Here is a 20,012-nt window from a genome sequence, read left to right as displayed (position 1 = left end):
CCCCCCCCCCCCCACCAGACATTTCTCTGATCAATCAACCAAAATGACTCCCAGATGGATAAGACTTCAGATCCAGTCTAACAAGTTCCTAAAGAGAATCTGCATCAGAACTGACCAGATTTCACCCTAAAAGACTAATCTGATGAATAATCTGATGAATAATCTGATGATTATTCTAATGAATAATCTGATAAAAAAATCTGATGAATCTGATGATTAATCTGATTATTAATCTGGTGATTATTCTGATGAATAATCTGGTGAATAATCTGATGGATAATCTGATGGATAATCTGATTATTAATCTGGTGATTATTCTGATGAATAATCTGATGATTAATCTGATGAATAATCTGATGATTAATCTGATGATTATTCTGATGAATAATCTGGTGAATAATCTGATGAATATTCTGATGAATAATCTGATGGATAATCTGATGGATAATCTGATTATTAATCTGGTGATTATTCTGATGAATAATCTGATGAATATTCTGATGAATAATCTGACGATTAATCTGATGAATATTCTGATGGATAATCTGATGGATAATCTGATTATTAATCTGGTGATTATTCTGATGAATAATCTGATGATTAATCTGATGAATAATCTGATTATTAATCTGATGATTATTGTGATGAATAATCTGGTGAATAATCTGATGAATATTCTGATGAATAATCTGATGGATAATCTGATGGATAATCTGATTAATAATCTGGTGATTATTCTGATGAATAATCTGATGATTAATCTGGTGAATAATCTGATGAATAATCTGATGAATATTCTGATGAATATTCTGATGAATATTCTGATGAACAATCTGACGATTAATCTGATGAATATTCTGGTGAATAATCTAATGACTAATATGATGATTAATCTAACAAATAATTTTATGAATAATCTGGTGAATAATCTGAAGAATAATCTGATGAATAATCTGGTGAATATTCTGATCAATAATCTGATGAATAATCCCGAACACGCTGGAGTTGCATTTGTTCTTGTCAGCTTGTCTCATTACTCAGCAGCCAGAAGCGTGAAAGGAGGAGCTTTGATGAAAATCCGACGTTTGAACGGATCAGCTGCTGTGGTTTGATGGTTGGAGTGAAACGTGGACAGAAAACTCGACTTTTGCTGTTTTGTTGGAGGTGTTTCCGTTGAAAGACGATTCTCCTGACCTCTGAGGTCTGCGTTTCCTCCCGCAGACTCTCTTGACTCCACCTACCAGCAGCTGCAGAAGATGAAGCTGGACAAGAGTCCGTTCGTGGTCGTGTCCGTCATCGGTCAGGAGCTGCTGACCCACGGCTTCCCCGGAGCGTCGGTCGTGGTCCTGGAGGCGGGGCTGAAGATCGGCACGTGCTCACTAAAGCTGCGGGGGTCCGTGTTCTCCGCTCTGAGCTCGGCGTACTGGTCTCTAGGCAACGTGGAGAAGAGCATGGCCTACATGCAGCAGGACCTGGAGGTGACCAAGGCCTTAGGTACAGAGCGCCGGGCGCACGTCGGCCGGGTGTGAGGAGACGGCTGCACTCACCTGTGGGTTTCATCCACAGGGGACCAGCCAGGTGAATGCCGGGCTCACGGGAACCTCGGATCTGCTTTCTTCTCCAAGAGTAACTATCGAGAAGCTCTGGCCAATCACAGGAACCAGCTGGTTCTGGCCATGAAGCTGAAGAACAGAGAGGTGAGTCGAGGCTGAAACATCACAAAGTCCGTAGTAAAGAGCAGCTGTCCGGGTCCTTTGATCTGGTGAGGTTTTATGAGGTGTTCCTGAAGGTCCTCCATCATCTGGTGAGATTATCTTGAAGTGGAATTATAGCAGCGAGACTTCAGATCCGCGTCATAGATGAGCAGCAAAACGTTTCAAGAAAGAATATTTGAGGTCCAGCTGCTATAATCCAACTTCAAGATGATGCACTTATTATGGGATGTTTGCACAACAACACATCAAGTTAAACAAAAAGATGGTCATTAATCTGACTAAGATTAAGAAGTTCTTTCTGGTGTTAAATCTGCCTCTGAATCTCACAATGTAGAACTTATTTTCTTCTCAGCTTTTTCTGTTGACCTCTTTGATGCAGGAGTTGTAGTTGTAGCTGACGACAGGAAATACGGTAGCAGGTTGGTTCCATCTGTGTTGTTGATGGTGGGTGTTCAGCATGATTGATTGACACCAATCAATCAATCAATCATCAGTTTTCAGTCATAAAGTCCCAGCGGTGAACAGCAGCGTCTACAGTCACTCAGAATAAAACATTCATGTTTGAAACCAAACTGAATGAAAGAGAATAATTTAAACCATAAACATCAATAAAACATCAACATAAATAAGACATAAAATCACAATAAAATAAGATTTTAAATAAATGATGATAAAAATATTCATGCAAAGAAAAATGTTGATACATTTGTTACACAATGATAATGTTTTTAATACTCATAACCACTAATGAGTCGTCACAGTCCTAATGTGGTCTAATCCTGGGACTCGTTTGGGGAGGGGCTTCTTCAGACCCCTCCCCCTCATCAGCTGACAGCCTCACGGAGCTCAGCGGCTCGTTTCTCCTCACTGCAGACTCTGATGATAATATTTGAATCCGTCTTTTCTCGAGAGAGCCGCCGCCTCTTTATAGCATAAACAAATATCCAGACAGGAACAATGCTGGGATTTTTATTCTTGTCACTTTTGTTTTTCAAAGGTGTGAACAGAGAGGAACCGCACAGAGGTGTACTGTGACAGCTCAGACACCATCCCATTTCTGTCTGTTTTCTGGGAGGAAGACTCGTGTTCTTGAGGGAAATCAAACCGTCGTCTGGCCGCGTGATGGTTCCTCAATGAGACTTCCTGTCGTTCACTTCATCTTCGTCTCTTTCTGGATCTTCGTTTTCTTTTCTGTCATTTTCAAACGAACACGATGAGTCCTGATGTTAATTAGAGAAGGTAAATTCCACTAAAGGTCACTTTTTTACTGCTTATTAGATGGGAGGTCGTACAAACGTCCATATTTGGTTGATTAATGATCTAAAAGTTCAACGTTTCACTTGAACTCAGTCATAAAATCATGAAGAATATTACAAATATTAATTTCAATACATAACTTTTCCTGGAGGTTCTTTCTAAATGGACTCTAGCTGCCATGTTTTAGCTCCAGATGATTTTCCATAAACCTTTTTTAAACCTTGTTACTTTAAAATAACATGTTTTTTTATCTTCTTCGACTCTTGGAAAGTCTTTTTTCATCCTTTAAAACGGAGCAGCATTTGTTTGCTTTGCTGCAATGAGTACAGACACCAGCCAACCGGATCTCCACAGTCTGAAGATCCAGATGACCTGGAGCATGAAGGGGGCGGAGCCACAATGTGATGGATGTGTCAGGTTCTGGAATCAAAAACATTTCTTCAAACTTCAATCATGCAGTCCAACTAAACAAAAGCTCCAATCAAAATCTGTCGTAACTTTCTATCTTTGTTTGATCTCTTTTGTCATATGGAACTCAACAAGTGGCGTTAAGGTTTTCTGCGCACATCACAGTCTAACAAAGGCTCCGCCCCTCAGAAATATGCAAAATAAATATGTAAAATAAGAATTAAACAAACAAATTCAGATCAAATGCTGACACTCTTATTGTGGCATAAAATCTTCTACAAACATGAAGTATTTTTGCAGAAAATGACAGAGGAGCTAAAAGTTGGTCTCAGATTTGAGTTTTTCAGTCAAGAGAATTTTGGGAGGATGGAGGACAAACAAGTTAAAGAAGTGAAATGAGGAGATCCTTTGTCTGCAAAGTTTGTTTTTTATGCGACTAAAATGTCTTGATGTTTGTTTTTAAATGTGATGTTGAGGCTCAGAGAAATCCTGTTTTCTGTTGAAACTTGATGTGTCTGAGTTCAGATTTCCCTCAGTTTAAACCTGATTGGTAACTGCATCACACTGCAGTTGTTTTCATTGGTGATTAAGAGAAGTTCTGTTGGTACAGACCTGGACAGGTGTGACAGTCGGACTCCGTCTGGAGACCAGAACCTTCTCCAACCTTCTTCTTGGTTGTCAAATTCTCGAGCTGCTTCAGTCAGTTTGGTTTCCTTCCAGCCTGAAGTTCCTCCTGCCCTCAATGGTTTGGGTTGGAGTTGCATTTCTGTGGTTTTTGGAAGTAAAATGTACTGTTTTATTTATTTAATGTAGCTGGTGTGTCGAGGAGAATTAATGCACGACTATGTTTATTGTAATAGCATCACATATCTTTTGTTCGACGGAAAATTAGGGCCAGTTTTTAAATAAATTATGACTTTAATTCTCGTAAATTTACAAGAAAAAAGTCATAACTGACAATAAAGTCATATTTATGACTTTTTCTTGTAAATGTATGTGTTTTAAAGTTGTAAATGTATGTCTTTATTTCTTCTGAATTTACAAGAAAAAAATTTCCAAAATTTATGGAGAAAAACATGTAAATTTACAAGAAAAAAAACACGTAATTCTTTTTTTTTTGGTGGCCCTGTTACTCCGTCGTACTTTGTAAATTTGTTATAATTTTTTTATTTTCTATGACCTCTTCACAGATCTCCATGCTGAGAATCCTGTTTGCTTCGTTAACAAACTCTTCAGGTCAAATCCTCCTCTTTGCAGATGACACTACGTTATTTCTGTCTTTCTCCAGATGATTCCAGTCCTGGAAGGATTCCTTCTTTCCCGTCTGACATTTAAATCAAATATTTAACAAATGTTCTGATAACTTGATCAAAACCCTGATATTAATCAGGAAATAGGCTTTAAACCTCTTTAAAACTCAGTCTAAGGCATGTTTTCTGCAGGTTTCAGCTCCGTGTTTGTTTGATCAAAACATTCAGCCCAACTTTATTTATCCGTTTATATGATCAGGAAAAGAGCTAAAGTTTGGAGCGAACGTCCCGCCTCAGTTCCGTTTCTGTGTTTCTACACCAAATGTTCCTGAGGAAAGTGTTGCTGTAATTTCAGGCTGCGTCCGGCGCCCTCAGCAGTCTGGGTCACGTGTACACGGCCATCGGGGACTATCCCAACGCGCTGGCCAGCCATAAGCAGTGTGTGCTGTTGGCACAGCAGGACCGGTGCCGGCTAACGGAGGCCCGGCAGCTGGGAAACATGGGAGCTGTTTACACCGCTCTGGGAGACTTCAGCAGCGCCGTGGAGTGTCATGAGCAGCACTTAGACATCGCTAAGGTGAGAAAAGGATCTTTATGGTAAAAACCTCCAAGAGTCGTTGCTCTAGATAGTTTAAAGATTTAGTCCAAACTGTCCACACGGATGTCTGCGGGTGGGAAATGGTCAAACCTGTACGCATTTTATTTTATTCTTGTTTGGTCTTAACTCGTGTGACCTGTGGCAGAGTCTGGAAGACCGCCGCGAGGAGGCGCGGGCGTACAGCAACCTGGGCAGCGCCTACCACTCTGAGCGGGACTTCGACAAGGCCGTGTCCTACCACAGCAGAGTGCTGGAGCTGGGGCAGGAGCTGGCCGACCGGGCCGTCCAGATGAGGGCGTACGCCGGCCTGGGGCACGCCGCGCGGTGCATGCAGGTCCGTGTGAAACCGCACAACCACCGTCCTCACTGCAGCCCTTAGAAACCTGGTTTGTGGCCCTCAGGACCTGGAGCGGGCCCAGCAGTACCACCAGAAGCAGCTGGAGATCGCCGAGGAGCTGCAGGACAGAGCGGCTCAGGGCCGGGCCTCGTCCAACCTGGGTAGGTTTGGACCTTCTCGCTGTGAAAGTGGATTTGAGGGATTTCTGTGCAGATTTATGTAGTTCTAAAACCTACATAAACCTTAAAACTGTATCGGTCAAATCCCTCTTGATAAGAAGTGTTTTTGTTGTCTTTGCTGGTTCAGACAGACAGGAATAAAATGAGGTCAGATTTCTTCTAAATTAACTCTATAATTCCCATAGAAGTCACAAATGAAGGAACCGTTCAGCATCTCTGCTTCAGCATTGATTCAGTTTCAACATAGAACTCGCTTTAAATGATGGTTCTGTTCAGTACTGGCACAGTTTACTAAAACAGAGTTCAGTGGGTTTGGCCCAGTTCTGGTGTGATTACGTGTTGTTTTCATCATAAATCTTCAAAAAACGTTGTGGTCTTGGGTTTGACTTGACCTTGCCAGTCTCAGGGCGGACGCTCTACCACTGGGCCACTGAGTTGGTTCTTTGTGCTGAAGTCAGACTTGAGGAGAAGTCATCTGGACTGGTTTCTGGGTTCTTTCTGTGTGTTCTCCTCGTGGGTTTTTGTTCTCTGGTTCCGTAGAGCAGGGGTATTCAAGTCCAGGCCTCGAGGGCCGGTGTCCTACATGTTTTCCAACCAACCTTCCATTGAAGCTCCTTATCTGCTGCTAATTTCCAGGATCAGGTATGTTTAGCCAATAAGGAGCTTCAATGGAAGGTTGGTTGGAAAACATGTAGGACACCGGCCCTCGAGGCCTGGACTTGAATACCCCTGCCATAGAACATGCTTCACAGGTTAATTAGTTAATTGAAGATTCTTAATTGCTCCTAACGATGTGAATGTGAGCTCCAGCAACCCTTTGACTCTGACAGGGGGTCAGAGAACAGATGGATGTGGAGGTCACAAAGATCTAAAGATGACATCTCATGAAGCTCCAGGAGTGAAAACTATTAAGGATCTCTCCTTCATGTGGGAATCCCTAAGGTTTCTTCTTTTTTCCTGACTCAGGTTTTTTAGGAGTTTTTCCTTACCGAGAGGGAGGGTCTAAGGGCAGGGATAACCAGTTTATGTAGTCTGTTTAGTTTTTAACAACTGTTTATATTTTGAAGCCCAATGAGGCAAATCTCTTTGTGATTTTGGGCTATATAAATAAAATTGAATTGAATTGAATTGAATTAAATCAACTGAAGGTTTTCTGTGAATATTGAAGGTGTTTCCTGGGAGACGTTCTTCTTCCGCTTCACAACGACTGAAGCACCGCCAGCAGGTGATGGGGGGGGCATCGGCAGAATCTTCAAGATTTCATGACAAATCTTTGGTGTGCTCATGAATGTAGACCACACGAGTCAAAGTCCAGGCCCGTATCCGGCCCCCGGGGTGATTCTATCCGGCCCTCCAGATCATTTTATTTTATTGTTATTAATGACCCGATGTTATCTTATTTCTAACTTGTATAATTTTGACGAACTATATTTTATGGAGAGTAAAATATCTAAAGTTATTTAAGGTTTAAGTTGATTTAACTAAATGACTCTCCACTGGGGCTGCACGGTGGCGCAAGTGGTTAGCACTCTTGCCTCACAGCGAGAAGGCCCCGGTTCGAATCCCGGCTGGGACCTTTCTGTGTGGAGTTTGCATGTTCTCCCCGTGCATGCGTGGGTTTTCACCGGGGACTCCCTAGGTGTGAATGTGAGAGTGGATGTGTGTGATTGAGGCCCTGCGACAGACTGGAGACCTGTCCAGGGTGAACCCCGCCTTCGCCCATCAGTAGCCGGGATAGGCTCCAGCACCCCGCGACCCCGAAAGGGAAGAAGCGGACAAGAAAATGGATGGATGGATGGATGGACTCTCCACTGTAACTCCTGTTATTTCTGGAGCTCACTCACAGTCGGTGCTGCTAAAACCCAGATCAGAATCACGTCTTTGAGAAACACCAGAAACGTTCAAAAGAATTCATGTTTAAAAACCGAGATGATCAGATCCATGACTGATCAGCTTCTTTGAACCAGGAAGCTGCTTCACCTGCATGAGGCTTTAACCAGCACCTCATGGAGCTCCATCAGAACCGGCCCGGTTCTGCTGCTGCTCGTTGTTCTGTGGATGAGAGCCCCCCCCCTCCGGACAATCAACTCTCATGTTTTATTGAGCAGGCTTCGGGTTCTGCGGTCACAGTGAAATCCGAGAGGGGGGGGAACCTGACCCCGACGCTGACAGACATTAAACTGTATAATCTGTATTATCTTAAGATAGCTGTTAGCCTTCAGGGCCTCCAGATCTGCTAGAGGAACTTTAAACTATCAACATAAAAGAAGGGATTTTTAAAAACGTCGGCTCTCTTCACAAACCTTTAAAGTTTCTACTGGAATCTCAACAAAATAAATGAAACCTTAACATGATGTTTCTCTCGGATCTTCAGGATCTGAAATGAGTAAAACTCTCCTCAGTTTCCTTAGCTGGAGGTCAAAGTTCAGATTTAGGTCGGCCTGTTTTACACATCAGAGCTTCTTCTACGCAGATTTAGTTTAAAAATATTCGTTTCATGTGACTGACAGCCTCTCAGTCTGAGCCGGAGATTACCAAAGATATTTCCCAAAACAATACCGTTCTATAATGGGATTGACAACCCTACCCAGAATGCCATGGGGGGCCAGGAGGGAGATGATTGGTCAGACGAGTCGATGGGAAGTTCTTCATGTCTTTTATCTCTAACAGCCTTTACAGAGAGAGCAGAACCACTGATAAAACTTTATTGACAAGAACACTCATGTCACTCTGACTACACCACCCAGAATGCATCAGCTGTCCATCAGTTTCATAGTTTGACATCGTAGTAAAACATTTTTTTCCACAGAAATCCGGTTCAGATCAGTGAACAGAACCAGAACTCTTACATGAGACACACTGTTGACTTTTGAGACAATTACTGGATTCTAAAAACACATTATGGTTTATTTAAACGGCAGCAAAGATGAGCGTGAAAGTGAAGCGTGTTGATGTGGACTCAAGTCTTCTGGGGGGGGGGGGGGTTTGTTTCTTCAAACATCAGTGAACCAAAGCAGAACCAGATCCTGAAGGTCCACATGGATTCATTTATTAATACATCAGACTGAAAGATAGACGCTAAAGAGCAGACACACAGAAAGACACACAGACAGACAGACACAGAGACACACAGACAGACAGACACACAGACAGACAGAAGCTGCGATGCTGCAGCCTTGGACAGATTGATCTGAAGCTTCACTCATCAGAAACGTTCATTAAAAACTCAGAACCTTTCTGCTCTCTAAGCCCAGAACATGTTGGAATCGATCAGATCTCACATGATCGGTTTCAGCCTTCAGCTGTTTCACCAAACAGTTTTCATTTGAACTTTTACTGCAGAAACACGAAACTCTAAAACAGTTAAAACAGGCCGCTGCTGAATGAATAAACTTTTAATCGACTGAGATGATCGAAAGAAAAAGTTCAAAGGCAGAAAAAACAGAATAAAAGAGACAAACAGAAACCAGTAACACCTCAACCAGGAATGTTCAGTTTAAAAGATTAACTGAAGAAACCAACCTAAACGTTTCAAATGAGGATTTTTAAAGTGACTTTAACAATATGGAGGAAAACATTCAGATTTATTAACTACTTCTGTTTTGGAGAGAAACAAAACGTGTTTCTCATCAGACTAACATGTTTCTAAATGGACGGATGAACTCCTGCAGAACCGTCTGGACTCTCCGTCTGGAGGACCTCCCTCCTGCGTTCTGTGAGCGGCTCACATGCAGCAGACGCACCTGAACACACCTGAACACACCTGCATGTCCAAACCTCTGAGCTCCATCTCTCATTGATTGCAGCCGTCTGCTCGGCGTGTTTTCTGACTCCAGACAGCAGCTCAGCTCCGGCTTTGATGGCCGCCTCACAGGCTTCAGCTGAAGTCGTCTTCCTGACAGACGAGCTTCACTCTGAGCTTCAGATCAATGATTCAGCTCATCATTTATGGATGATCGTGGATCTCTGGCTGCTGACTTGACAGCCCCCCCACCCCCCTTGTCTCATTCCATCCTTTGTTTCCTCTTCTCCTTTGGTTCCTCCTTTCTTCTTCTTCTCCTTTTTTTAGCTTGTCCAGCAGCTGATCAAACGGGTCAGAGCTGAGGACCTCTAGTGGTGGACAGATGTTACTGTCACAACACGTTTTATCAAAACTCAACGAGGAGTTTATTTGAATAAAATAAATGTATTTATTTATTTGAGGTCGCCATGTTGGAACCAGACGACGTTGGTGAAGCACATAGACTGTAAAAATAATGGACTGAGCGAGCACTGAGGTCCCCCATTGGAAATGCGTTAACTCCTCTCCTCGTGAAAGTAGGCCGCCGCTTTCACCGTCACTTCCTGAAACGGATACCGCCATTTGCAAACAATCTTCAGCGATTGGTCTGAGTCATAGCTGAGTCATGGAATCTACAGGAAGTACTGTCGCCAATCAGGAGTGAGATTATTGCAACCGTCTGCCTCTTTCCACGCCTCGACCACGAGACCGCAGGATGTAAACGCCGCTCGAGACGACCGTGAAGTTGGCTTCCGATTTTTCCAAACAGGAACTGTTTTTAGGTGGTCTGAGTTCGCTGTGAATCGGAAGCTAACTTCAGCGGCTCGAGAGAATCGTACAAGTCATTGTTGAAGCCTTTGAGGGAGAACCATTCCAACATTTGATTCTGTCAGCGGTCCTTTGGGATTTACTTACATTTATTCCTTTTAGTCGAGATAAAAGGAGCATTTGGGTGACGCCGTGCCCGAACTCCGCGCGGCTCCCTCGCGCGAGCCGCAGCGTTACTTCATGTGCGCGGCCACGTTACAGTCTGATCAGATGTACGTGAGAAGCGTGTTCAGCGGTATTTAAAATAAATAACCATCCTAACAATGATAATGGAAAAAAATCCTTTTAAAAAAATTAGGATTAGAAAAAAGAAGTTAATCAGAAAGCAGCAGAGGAAGAATGATTATTCTGACATATAAAATGACTGAGAAATAACTGTCTGTTTCTCAATGGAAGTCAATGGGACTTTGGCCTTTTTGGAACCCAGTGGTACTTCCTATATGGAACACGGAAGGAGGGGGGGTTGATCTGTCCAGTAATTTTATATACAGTCTATGGTGAAGCAGTGATTGGTCTGAGTCAATGTTTCTATGGCAACCACTCTGGCCAATCAGGAGTGAGCTTGTTGGAAAGCCACACCCCTTTCACTGAAAGCGGCTCGGGGGAATCTGTCAATCATTTCGAATGTTTGAGGTGGGGGCCAGCGGGCTCCACATGCTTTAACCGAGGCATCTGATTGGTCCATTTATAACTTGAATAAGTTGCCATTAAGAAAAAAAATGTTTTTGTAAGAAGATGTTTGAAAAGAATCAGAACAAAAATTATTATTCTGACCAATAGAACGACTGAGTAACAGCTGTTTATTTCTCTGTGGAAGTCCCACTTCCTGTTTGGAACCCCAGGGGGGAGGGGTCACTCATTCCAGTTCTCACATACAGTCAGTGGTATAATGTTGATTGAGTTTTCAGGAAAACTCCATTATTTTGTTTTTTCTATGTATTAACTAAATGAAATATGTTTCATTTGTAGTTATTTATTTGATTTTCTGTTTCATTTATTTATTTATTGTAAAAAAAGGTCCTAATGAATTATCATATTAAAAATTAGGGCATTTCGGGGGTCGCTTCCTCACTGACCCCCAGTTTCAGTCCGGTCCCTCAGTGTCCTCATGGGGGGGGGGGCTTTCTTCTTCTTCTGGCTTCTCTTCTCTTCCTTTATTACTTGAATCCTTCCAGAGGAACTCCTTTGTGATGCTTCTGTTTAAATCAGTTTAGATCAGCTTCAGGTCCCAGCAGGACCACGAAACCAGAATCCAGGATTTTCTTTCTGCCAGATTAGATTCTGTGAACGTTTAACTGCTTAGTAATAATACATGAACCTCATGTCTTTACAGTCAAATCAGGAAGTTGTTTCACGTCTGCAGTGTTTTACAGTTGAACTTCTAATAAACGATAAAAGGAATTCAGAAAAAGAATTGTTCAAATGATATTAAGATCAACTGGAATTCAGTCTTACAAACGTATAACTTACATAAATGTTTCAATACACTCACAGAGAGTAGAGGATATGTCCTTCAGAAATACACAACAACAATCAAACTGAAGAGAAAACATCAGTCTGTACATGTTTAATGAAATATGACAATATAATACAATATAACTAAACCATATACTGATAATGTCATTCAGTAAGTGAAATAAGAAAAGCTGCTTATTTTTGGGAGATAGTTCTTGTCTTTGGAAACACAAACGTACATCAACATGACTAACAAGCACATGGAGGTCCAACAGAACCAAATATTGATATTAATCCCATAGAAAGTTCCACTTCATTTAATATCTACTTTGTGGCATCAGTGGATCAAATATCAGAATGTTTTAAGTCAGTAGAACTCCTCATAAACAGCTGAGCTGCACGGAAAAGACGTTTTCTGTTAAACTAATGAAATCAGCGTTAAAGTAGAAAGATGCAGCCTTTGTTATAAAGCTGAAGATTTAAAGATGGATGCTCCTCCTCTGACTCCAACATTTGGTTTGAACTCTTCTGGGTTTGTCTCTAAACTGTGTTGTTGATGGTTAGGAGATGTTCTTCTGGAGAAGTTCTGGGCGGGCCTCGGGACCAAAGTTCTGCAGTTCCTGGGCCGAGACTCGGATCTCTTCATGTGCAGTTCTGAACCCGGAGGAGCCGCAGATGTTATTAGATTTGCTTATATCTGAGCACCGTCAGTGTTTACGCTCACATTAGCATAAACCGGGTCGTGGCGGGAACGTGCAGCTTCAGGCCTGTGGAGACGGCAGCTGATTACTGGAGGGGCTGAAACCTGATCAGTGAGGATCATCATCTCCCCATCATCACCCTGCAGCTCTCCACATCCTCTCACTTCCTCCATCCTCCTCCTCACCTGTTACTTCACTTGACACCATTAGTGATTGAAAAACCTTCCCGAGCTCGCCGCGCGCTCCCACTTATCCTTAAACATCAAAGACGGGAAACTCGCATCCGTCTGGATCAAAAAGCTTCACTTTCCAAAATGTTCAACCAGCGGTGGCTAACAACTGCAGCATCTGATTGGAGCAACAGGCCTCTGGAAGAACGACACGGAAACAGCTGAAGGAAACCTTCAAACTAATGAGGAGAAGTGGGAATGGATCTCCACAGTTTCAGTGCAGGAATGTTCTCAGAGGTTAGAGAAACACTGAAACAAACCTGTGCAACACGGGATACATTTCTGTTGTCATGGCGACCAAAAAAGCAGTTCAGGTCTCGAGAGCAATGCCGCCTGAGATGCAAATAAGTTTCTAAAAGTTTGAAAACATGAAAATAAAAAGTCTGAAAGCAATGTTCCACCTAAATGTATGGCGCCATCTAGAGGTGATGGCGCCTCATTTTTTATTTAGTTTATTTAAATGCAATATGGGTATAAAAACATGCAGGTGTCTCATTGGATTAACATAAATTCATAAAAAATCAAGTTCTGTTGTGGCCGAGTGCATCGATGTTTCATGTTTTTATTTGAATCCATGTTTTCAAGAAAGTTTTAGCTCTGAAAACGTGAAAAAACTGGTTCCTAGTGAACTTCTCTTTGAGGAAGAAATCATTTGAACTATTTAAAGACCCGTTCCCACGTAAACTGTGTTCTTGGTGTTTCTCTGTTCTTGTGGCGTTTTTCTGATGATTTAAAGAAAGTGAAGCTGATGATCATTAAGATTAAAACATTTCTGAGAATTTCTTTATTCATTTTGTTTTGAATCAGGAGCAGATGAGAAAATGCTGTTTGATCAAAATTCATGACATAGAAAATGAGATGGGCGGGTAACAAGCTCCATGCTCCGCCCCATTCGGATAGATCCGTGAACGTCTTTGTTTTCCCGGTCTGAGCTGGAATCTGGATCAGAACCGAACGGCTGGACTGACACGGTGTTTTCAATGTTAGGTTGGGGGTGAGGGGCTGTGAGCTAGTGGGAGAGAGTGTAAACAGAGAGCTCTCAGGACTGAGAGGGGAATTTCTAATGAACCCCAGCCGCTCTGCAGAAACTATGTCCTAGAAAACGACACAGATTTTAACACGTTGCCCTAAAATGGCATCATTATAATTAAAAGATCACTGTAACACTTTGAAAATAGATCATAAGATGATCCGACTAACCTTCAGATCAGGTCAGGGTCTTAAAAAACCTTCAAAAAGTCGAGAATTTAGATATTCAAGCCTTAAAATTGTGCTCTGTGAAAACTATCATTTCAATTTTCCACCACAATTATTTCTGATGACATTATGTAAATACACAGCAGGAGAACCAATAGTTATGCAACAAATACTGAATACAGAGACACTGGTTTAGGAAAAGAAGAAAAAGAATCACACTGAAGCAAGATGATCAGAATGAAACGTTAACAATAAAAATACCAGAACAACCAAAACATTATTTTTGGCTCCTCTTCAGATCTCTAACCACCAACTTCCTGTTTCAATCCTGATGGGTTTTTTTTTTTATAAAAGAATTAGTGCAAACTAATGCAGTCCTACAATTAATGCAAGTCTTCAAAATTGTCTTTTTTGTTGTTTTGCAAACAAAACAAATTTCAATCCCAAAAATCCAAAAAGGACATTTTAACTCCACCAGACTTTGGTTTACAGTCTGTGGTTTTTGTGACTCATCTGTCTTTATGTCCACTCATTAAACCATTTGAATCTTTAATAGGAATTTTAAATAAAGAGGTTCTGTTTTTGACTCCGCCCCCTTTAAAACCAGCGACCATAAACACATTTCTGCTGCTTCTGCTGCTGTGGTGATTTCTAAAAGCGTTTCAGCCCGACCCCTCAGAGGTCTTAAAACCTTCCTTACCTGTCAGGGATCATCCATCAGATGAAGGGCGAGTACAAAGCGGCGCTGAAGCTCCACAAAGCCCACCTGTCCTTGGCTCAGGAGCTGGGAGACTACGCCGCTCAGGGGCGGGCCTACGGGAACATGGGGAACGCCTTCCACGCTCTGGGCCTGCAGGAGCAGGCGGTGCAGTACCACCGGCAGGAGCTGCAGATCTCCTTAGAGGTAAACTCCTGAAGCTTTCTCGTCTTTGTGCCAAAATCTGAGGCGTCGCGTCTGCAGGTGAACGACCGGCCGTCACAGGCCTCCACGCACGGGAACCTGGCCGTGGCCTTCCAGGCGCTAGGCGCTCACGACCGCGCTCTGCAGCACTACCTCCAACACCTGAGCATCTCCCGTGAGCTGCGGGACTCCCAGAGTGAAGCCCGGGCTTTAGGTGAGCCGGCGGCGGCGGCGTTTGGTGGTCTCTGACCTGCAGCATCCTCACCGCCGCTCCTCTGATCTCCGGCAGTGAACCTGGGGAACTTCCACAGCTGCAGGGGGGAGTACGCACAGGCGCTGCCCTACTTCCAGCAGTTCCTGGCTCTGGCTCCAGGCCTGCAGGACCTGGAAGGAGAAGGGAAGGTTTGTCACAACCTGGGCTACGCTCACTACTGCCTGGGACAGTACCGGGACGCCGTCAGGTCAGAGGAGCCCTTACATCCCATAATAGTAGCGATTCTAGTTCATCTTTGCAGACGTGTTTCTGATCATGTTGGGTCTGTGTCTCAGGTACTATGAGCAGGACTTGGCTCTGGCTAAAGACCTTCAGGACAAACTAGCCCAGGCCAAAGCCTACTGTAACCTGGGTCTGGCCTACAAGGCTCTGGGAGAGTTCAGCAGAGCCGAGGAGTGTCAGCGGTCGCTGCTGGCCGCGGCGCAGGCCCTGGACCACACCCAGGTCCTGATCTCCTGTCTGTCACGCTCAGCTGCGGTGCGGCCAGACTGACTCCGCCCTCTCTGGGTTTCAGGCGGTTTTCCGAGCCTTTGGGAACCTCGGGGACGTTTGTGTTTGTCGGGGCGATCTGCCGGGAGCCGTGAAGTTTTACCAGCAGCAGCTGACTCTGGCTCAGAAAGCCGGCGATCGGAGGATGGAGGCCGACGCCTTCTCAGCGCTGGGATCAGCTCACAGGTGAATGTTCGTGATGGTCGGCAGGAGGCTGTCTCTGCGCTAACGTACAGCAGAGTCTGAATCCATCTGTGGAACAGAACGTCCGATCATTCCAGGTTACGTTCAGACAGAAACAAACTCCTCCTCCCTCCCTCAGGCTCCTCCGTCAGCTGGACGCGGCCTTGTCCCTCCACAGCCAGGAGCTGACTGTCCGGAAGGATTTGGGCGATCAGCAGGGCGAGTGCCGGGCCCTCGGTCACCTGGCGGCGGTCCACATGGGCCTGGGGGACTACGCCACGGCCTTCCAGTGCTACGAGACCCAGCTGGGCCTGGCGCAGGGACTCAGGGACCCGTCGCTGGAGGCCCAGGTCCACGGGAACATGGGGATCACCAAGATGAACATGGGCGTCTTCGAGGAAGCCATCGGGTATTTCGAGCAGCAGCTGGCCATGCTGCAGCAGCTGAGCGGGGCCGAGGGCATGCTAGACAGGGGGCGGGCCTTCGGGAACCTGGCCGACTGCTACGACGCTCTGGGAGACTTCGAGGAGGCCGTCCAGAACTACGAGAAGTACCTGACGGTGGCCCAGAGCCTCAACCGCGTCCAAGACCAGGAGAAGGCCTACAGGGGTCTCGGGCGAGCTCACAGGTGAGGCGGGGTACGGTAACCATGGTAACCAAATGTTAAACATCCCAGAGAACGAGTGTTACTGCAGGGATGATCACTCTGCTGAAGGACGAAACACCCAAAAAGAGAAAAGGATGTTTAGAGGGTCTACAGAGACGAGGCCGGTGGCACAAATGTTTAAGATAAACCGTAAAGGATAAACGCTGTTGATGAAGTGGCTCCGCCCCTAAAACCTGCTGCTATGAACCAAAGAGCAGATCCTGGATCCAGAGGATCAGCCGTTTCTCTGGACCTGAATCCGACCTCCATGAAGCAAATCTTTGATTCTGTTTAACAAATGCTAAGAAACATTTCTTTATTTGCCCCTGCTGCCCCCCCAGGTCCACGGGCAGCCTGCAGCAGGCGCTGGTGTGCCTGGAGAAGCGGCTGGTGGTGGCCCACGAGCTCGGGGGGGACGGAGGAGGGAAGGCCCAGGCGTACGGGGAGCTGGGGACCCTCCACAGCCAGCTGGGGAACTACGAGCAGGCCCTGTCCTGTCTGGAGCATCAGCTCAACATCGCACGCTCCGCCGGGGTGAGTCAGGGGGCGGGGCAAGAACGCCCCAAACTGCGTGTGTTCAGGTCTCAGCAGGGATCTCTTACTGTGTTAAAATGATTCTATGTTGTCGAGTTTTTTCCGTTCAGCTCATCAGACTTTGAACTTCCTGTTTTCAGATGGAAAAATCCCAATAATTTCCTGTTTCTAGAACTCCTAAATGTCCAGATTTCTCCACAGGATAAGCCTCTGGAAGCGGAGGCCAGCGACGCTCTGGGAGGAGTCTACCGGCTGATGGGCGACAACGAGACGGCTCTGCAGGTGAGCTCAGGTCCCTCTGAGGTGTTCAGCCGCAGGGGGGCGGGCTTTCAGGTGACTCTCGTCCGCAGTGGCACCAGCGGGCGCTGGACATCGCCGAGCAGACGGGCTGCGTGAGGAGCCAGGCGCGCGCCTGCGGGAACCTGGGCCTGACCTACGAGGCTCTGGGGAAGTACGAGCGAGCCGTGGTCTTCCAGGAGCAGCACCTGAGCGTGGCGGCGCAGACCAACGACCTGATGGCCAAAACTCTGGCCTACGGCAGCCTGGGCAGGACACACCACGCCCTGCTGAACTACGCTCAGGCGGTCATGTACCTGCAGGAAGGTGAGGCTCCTGAAAATACATTAAGGATTTCTCTTCATTCTGGTTCAAATGTGATTATTTACGGAAGGCACGCTTTAATTTAGTGATTTATGTGTAGTTTTGTTCATTTCAGGTAAAACATTTATGATAAATTATGAAGTGTCTCTTAAATGATGCTTTATTTAACTCTTTATGTTTGCCTGTGGGCGGAGCTAACAGCACAGACTCTTCCTGGAAGGGGCTGTTCCTCACTTTGTGACATCACAGTGTGAGGACCTGCTCGTTTTAATGGGTTAAGCTGGGCAGGAAACTCCTCCATTTTTAGCTTTTAATTCAGGTTTTTTTAATCCAAACTGTCAGAGTTTTTGTCTGTGTGTTAATAAAACATTTTGAGTTTAGACTGAAAGTAAAACTGTCCAGGCAAAAGAACAGACCGCTTTGTTGCCATGACAACAGAAATCTTCTGGATGCAAAGAAAGAATTAAAAATGTCTGAAGGAAACCAAGCGACGCCTTCCTGCTGGTTTCCTCCTCAAACTTCTCCTTCAGCAGCTGCAGGTGTGGCGGCGCTGAGGCCCCGCCCCCATGCTCAGCGTCCCCGCGTCTGACAGGAGCTAGCAGAGGATCAGTGTTCGCCCCCGAGGCCGCTCTGCCTCAATAATCCAGCTTAATTTGTAAGCAGGCGTCTCTGAAACGCTCCTCAGCTCCACCTAAATAATGAAACGAAGGACCGGATTCATCCTCCACTCAGATGTTAGATGATGCTGAGCTTGACGTGCAGAGACGGCTCAGAGCTGAAGCATCGCTGGGATTCTCCTCCAATTAACCTCAGAACGTCTGAGACGAGCAGACGGGGGGAGGGGGGAGGCAGGAAGTGACGGGAAGGAACGTCTGGAACCAGGAGCTGCGATCGACTCTGACCTTCTCCGCATCCTTTCAGGACTCCGTCTGGCGGAGCAGCTGGGCCTGAAAGAGGACGAGGCGAAGATCCGGCACGGCCTCGGCCTCTCTCTGTGGGCCGGCGGGAACCTGGAGGAGGCTCAGCATCAGGTGTGAAAACCACAAACGACTCGTGTTCACGTTTGAATTGAGACATGTACTGATAGAGTTAAAAACATTTGATGATAGCTCCTCCCACCTATAGCAGGAGAAGCAGGAATTGACTGTAAATCAGAACTGGACAGAGTGACTCCTCCCCCCGGCGTTCCAAACAGGAAGTGGCTCCAAGAAGCCAAATTCCTGTAAACTTCTATAGAGAAACAAACAGCTGTTATCATTATATTGGTCAGAATAAACATAATCATAATCTTTTTCATTTTATTTTTCTTAATTATAAACTGACCAATCAGAGGCCTCAATAGAAGTAGGCGGAGCCTGCTGGCTCCCATGTCCAACATTAAAAATGTTTGACAGATTTCATACAACCCAGTTTCAAGTAGGGGTGTGGCTTTCCAACAAGCTCACTCCTGATTGGTGAAGTGGTTACCGTAGAAACGACTCGGACCAATCACTGACGGCGTCTGGCTCCAACATGGCGGCGTCTGTATCATGGAAAAATGGTGACTGAATTGACGTCATTTGGTTGGAGCTGGAAGTAAACCGTTTTCCATGGATGACATCACGCTCACTCAGTCCAGTTCTCACGTACAGTCAATGACGGCAGCTTTATGAGCATCGTTTGAAAACTTTGAACTTTCATTCATTTCAAAACATTCATTTCACATGTTATGCTTCTTCAAGTCTTGAATTATGTTTGCAGCACCACCTGGTGGTCACAGCTGTAACTGCAGGGTGACTTTACGCTGAATATTTGAAGATTGTTTGGATGATGACAGGAAGGAAAAATGACTCCAGCAGATAATCGTTTGAGGAATTGTGATGAGAGGATTCCTCCACACAGATGATGAGTATCCATGCTGAGTCATGTTCATGTTTCTCCTTCAGTTGTACAGAGCGTCTGCTCTGTTTGAGATGATTCGGAATGAGACTCAGCACAACGTGGACTACAAGCTCTCTCTGTTTGACCTGCAAACCAGCTCTTACCAGGCTCTCCAGAGGGTCCTCGTCAGCCTCGGTGAATCATATTTTTTTGTTTTCTGTGTCATCCTTGATTGATTGAAAGCTGTGTTCCTTTTCTCTGTTTTCCATTCTTCTCATAAGCTTTCCCGACCGTCTCTCTCTCTCAGGTCGTCACGACGAGGCGCTGGCCGTCGCCGAGCGAGGCCGAACACGAGCCTTCGCCGACCTGCTGGTCGAACGGCAGAAAGGAAGTCAGCAGACAGCCAAAGCCGACCCGTACGTGCCGGTGACGGTGGAGCGCCTCCTGGAGGCGGTGAACGGTCAGAAGGCCGTGGTCCTCTACTTCTCCATGGCTGGAGGCTTCCTGTACAGCTGGCTGATCTCTCCAGGCGCAGGTACCAGACGGGGGGGGAGGAGGAGGAGGAGGAGGAGGAGGAGGAGGAGGAGGA

At 45.4% G+C, this 20,012-nt stretch overlaps 1 protein-coding gene across 4 annotated transcripts in view; it reads left to right on the top strand.

Annotated features, from left to right (window-relative positions):
* Positions 1-20,012, top strand: part of ttc28 (tetratricopeptide repeat domain 28) — an 83,942-nt gene that overhangs the window by 51,805 nt on the left and 12,125 nt on the right. For all 4 annotated transcript variants that reach the window (XM_024298964.2, XM_024298966.1, XM_024298963.1 and 1 more), the window contains 17 exons: positions 1,222-1,494; positions 1,567-1,697; positions 4,986-5,207; positions 5,374-5,562; positions 5,630-5,726; positions 14,644-14,840; positions 14,898-15,051; positions 15,127-15,298; positions 15,387-15,555; positions 15,626-15,786; positions 15,923-16,411; positions 16,771-16,963; positions 17,165-17,245; positions 17,314-17,566; positions 18,485-18,594; positions 19,489-19,618; positions 19,731-19,958. In XM_024298964.2, the coding sequence (XP_024154732.1) occupies positions 1,222-1,494; positions 1,567-1,697; positions 4,986-5,207; positions 5,374-5,562; positions 5,630-5,726; positions 14,644-14,840; positions 14,898-15,051; positions 15,127-15,298; positions 15,387-15,555; positions 15,626-15,786; positions 15,923-16,411; positions 16,771-16,963; positions 17,165-17,245; positions 17,314-17,566; positions 18,485-18,594; positions 19,489-19,618; positions 19,731-19,958 (3,249 nt within the window). The remainder of the gene's footprint in view (positions 1-1,221; positions 1,495-1,566; positions 1,698-4,985; positions 5,208-5,373; positions 5,563-5,629; positions 5,727-14,643; positions 14,841-14,897; positions 15,052-15,126; positions 15,299-15,386; positions 15,556-15,625; positions 15,787-15,922; positions 16,412-16,770; positions 16,964-17,164; positions 17,246-17,313; positions 17,567-18,484; positions 18,595-19,488; positions 19,619-19,730; positions 19,959-20,012) is intronic.

The sequence above is a fragment of the Oryzias melastigma genome, linkage group LG12 (assembly GCF_002922805.2).
Source record: "Oryzias melastigma strain HK-1 linkage group LG12, ASM292280v2, whole genome shotgun sequence".
NCBI lineage: Eukaryota > Metazoa > Chordata > Actinopteri > Beloniformes > Adrianichthyidae > Oryzias > Oryzias melastigma.
Note: the sequence above shows the minus strand (reverse complement) of the source record. Positions and strands in the feature narration are given on the sequence as shown.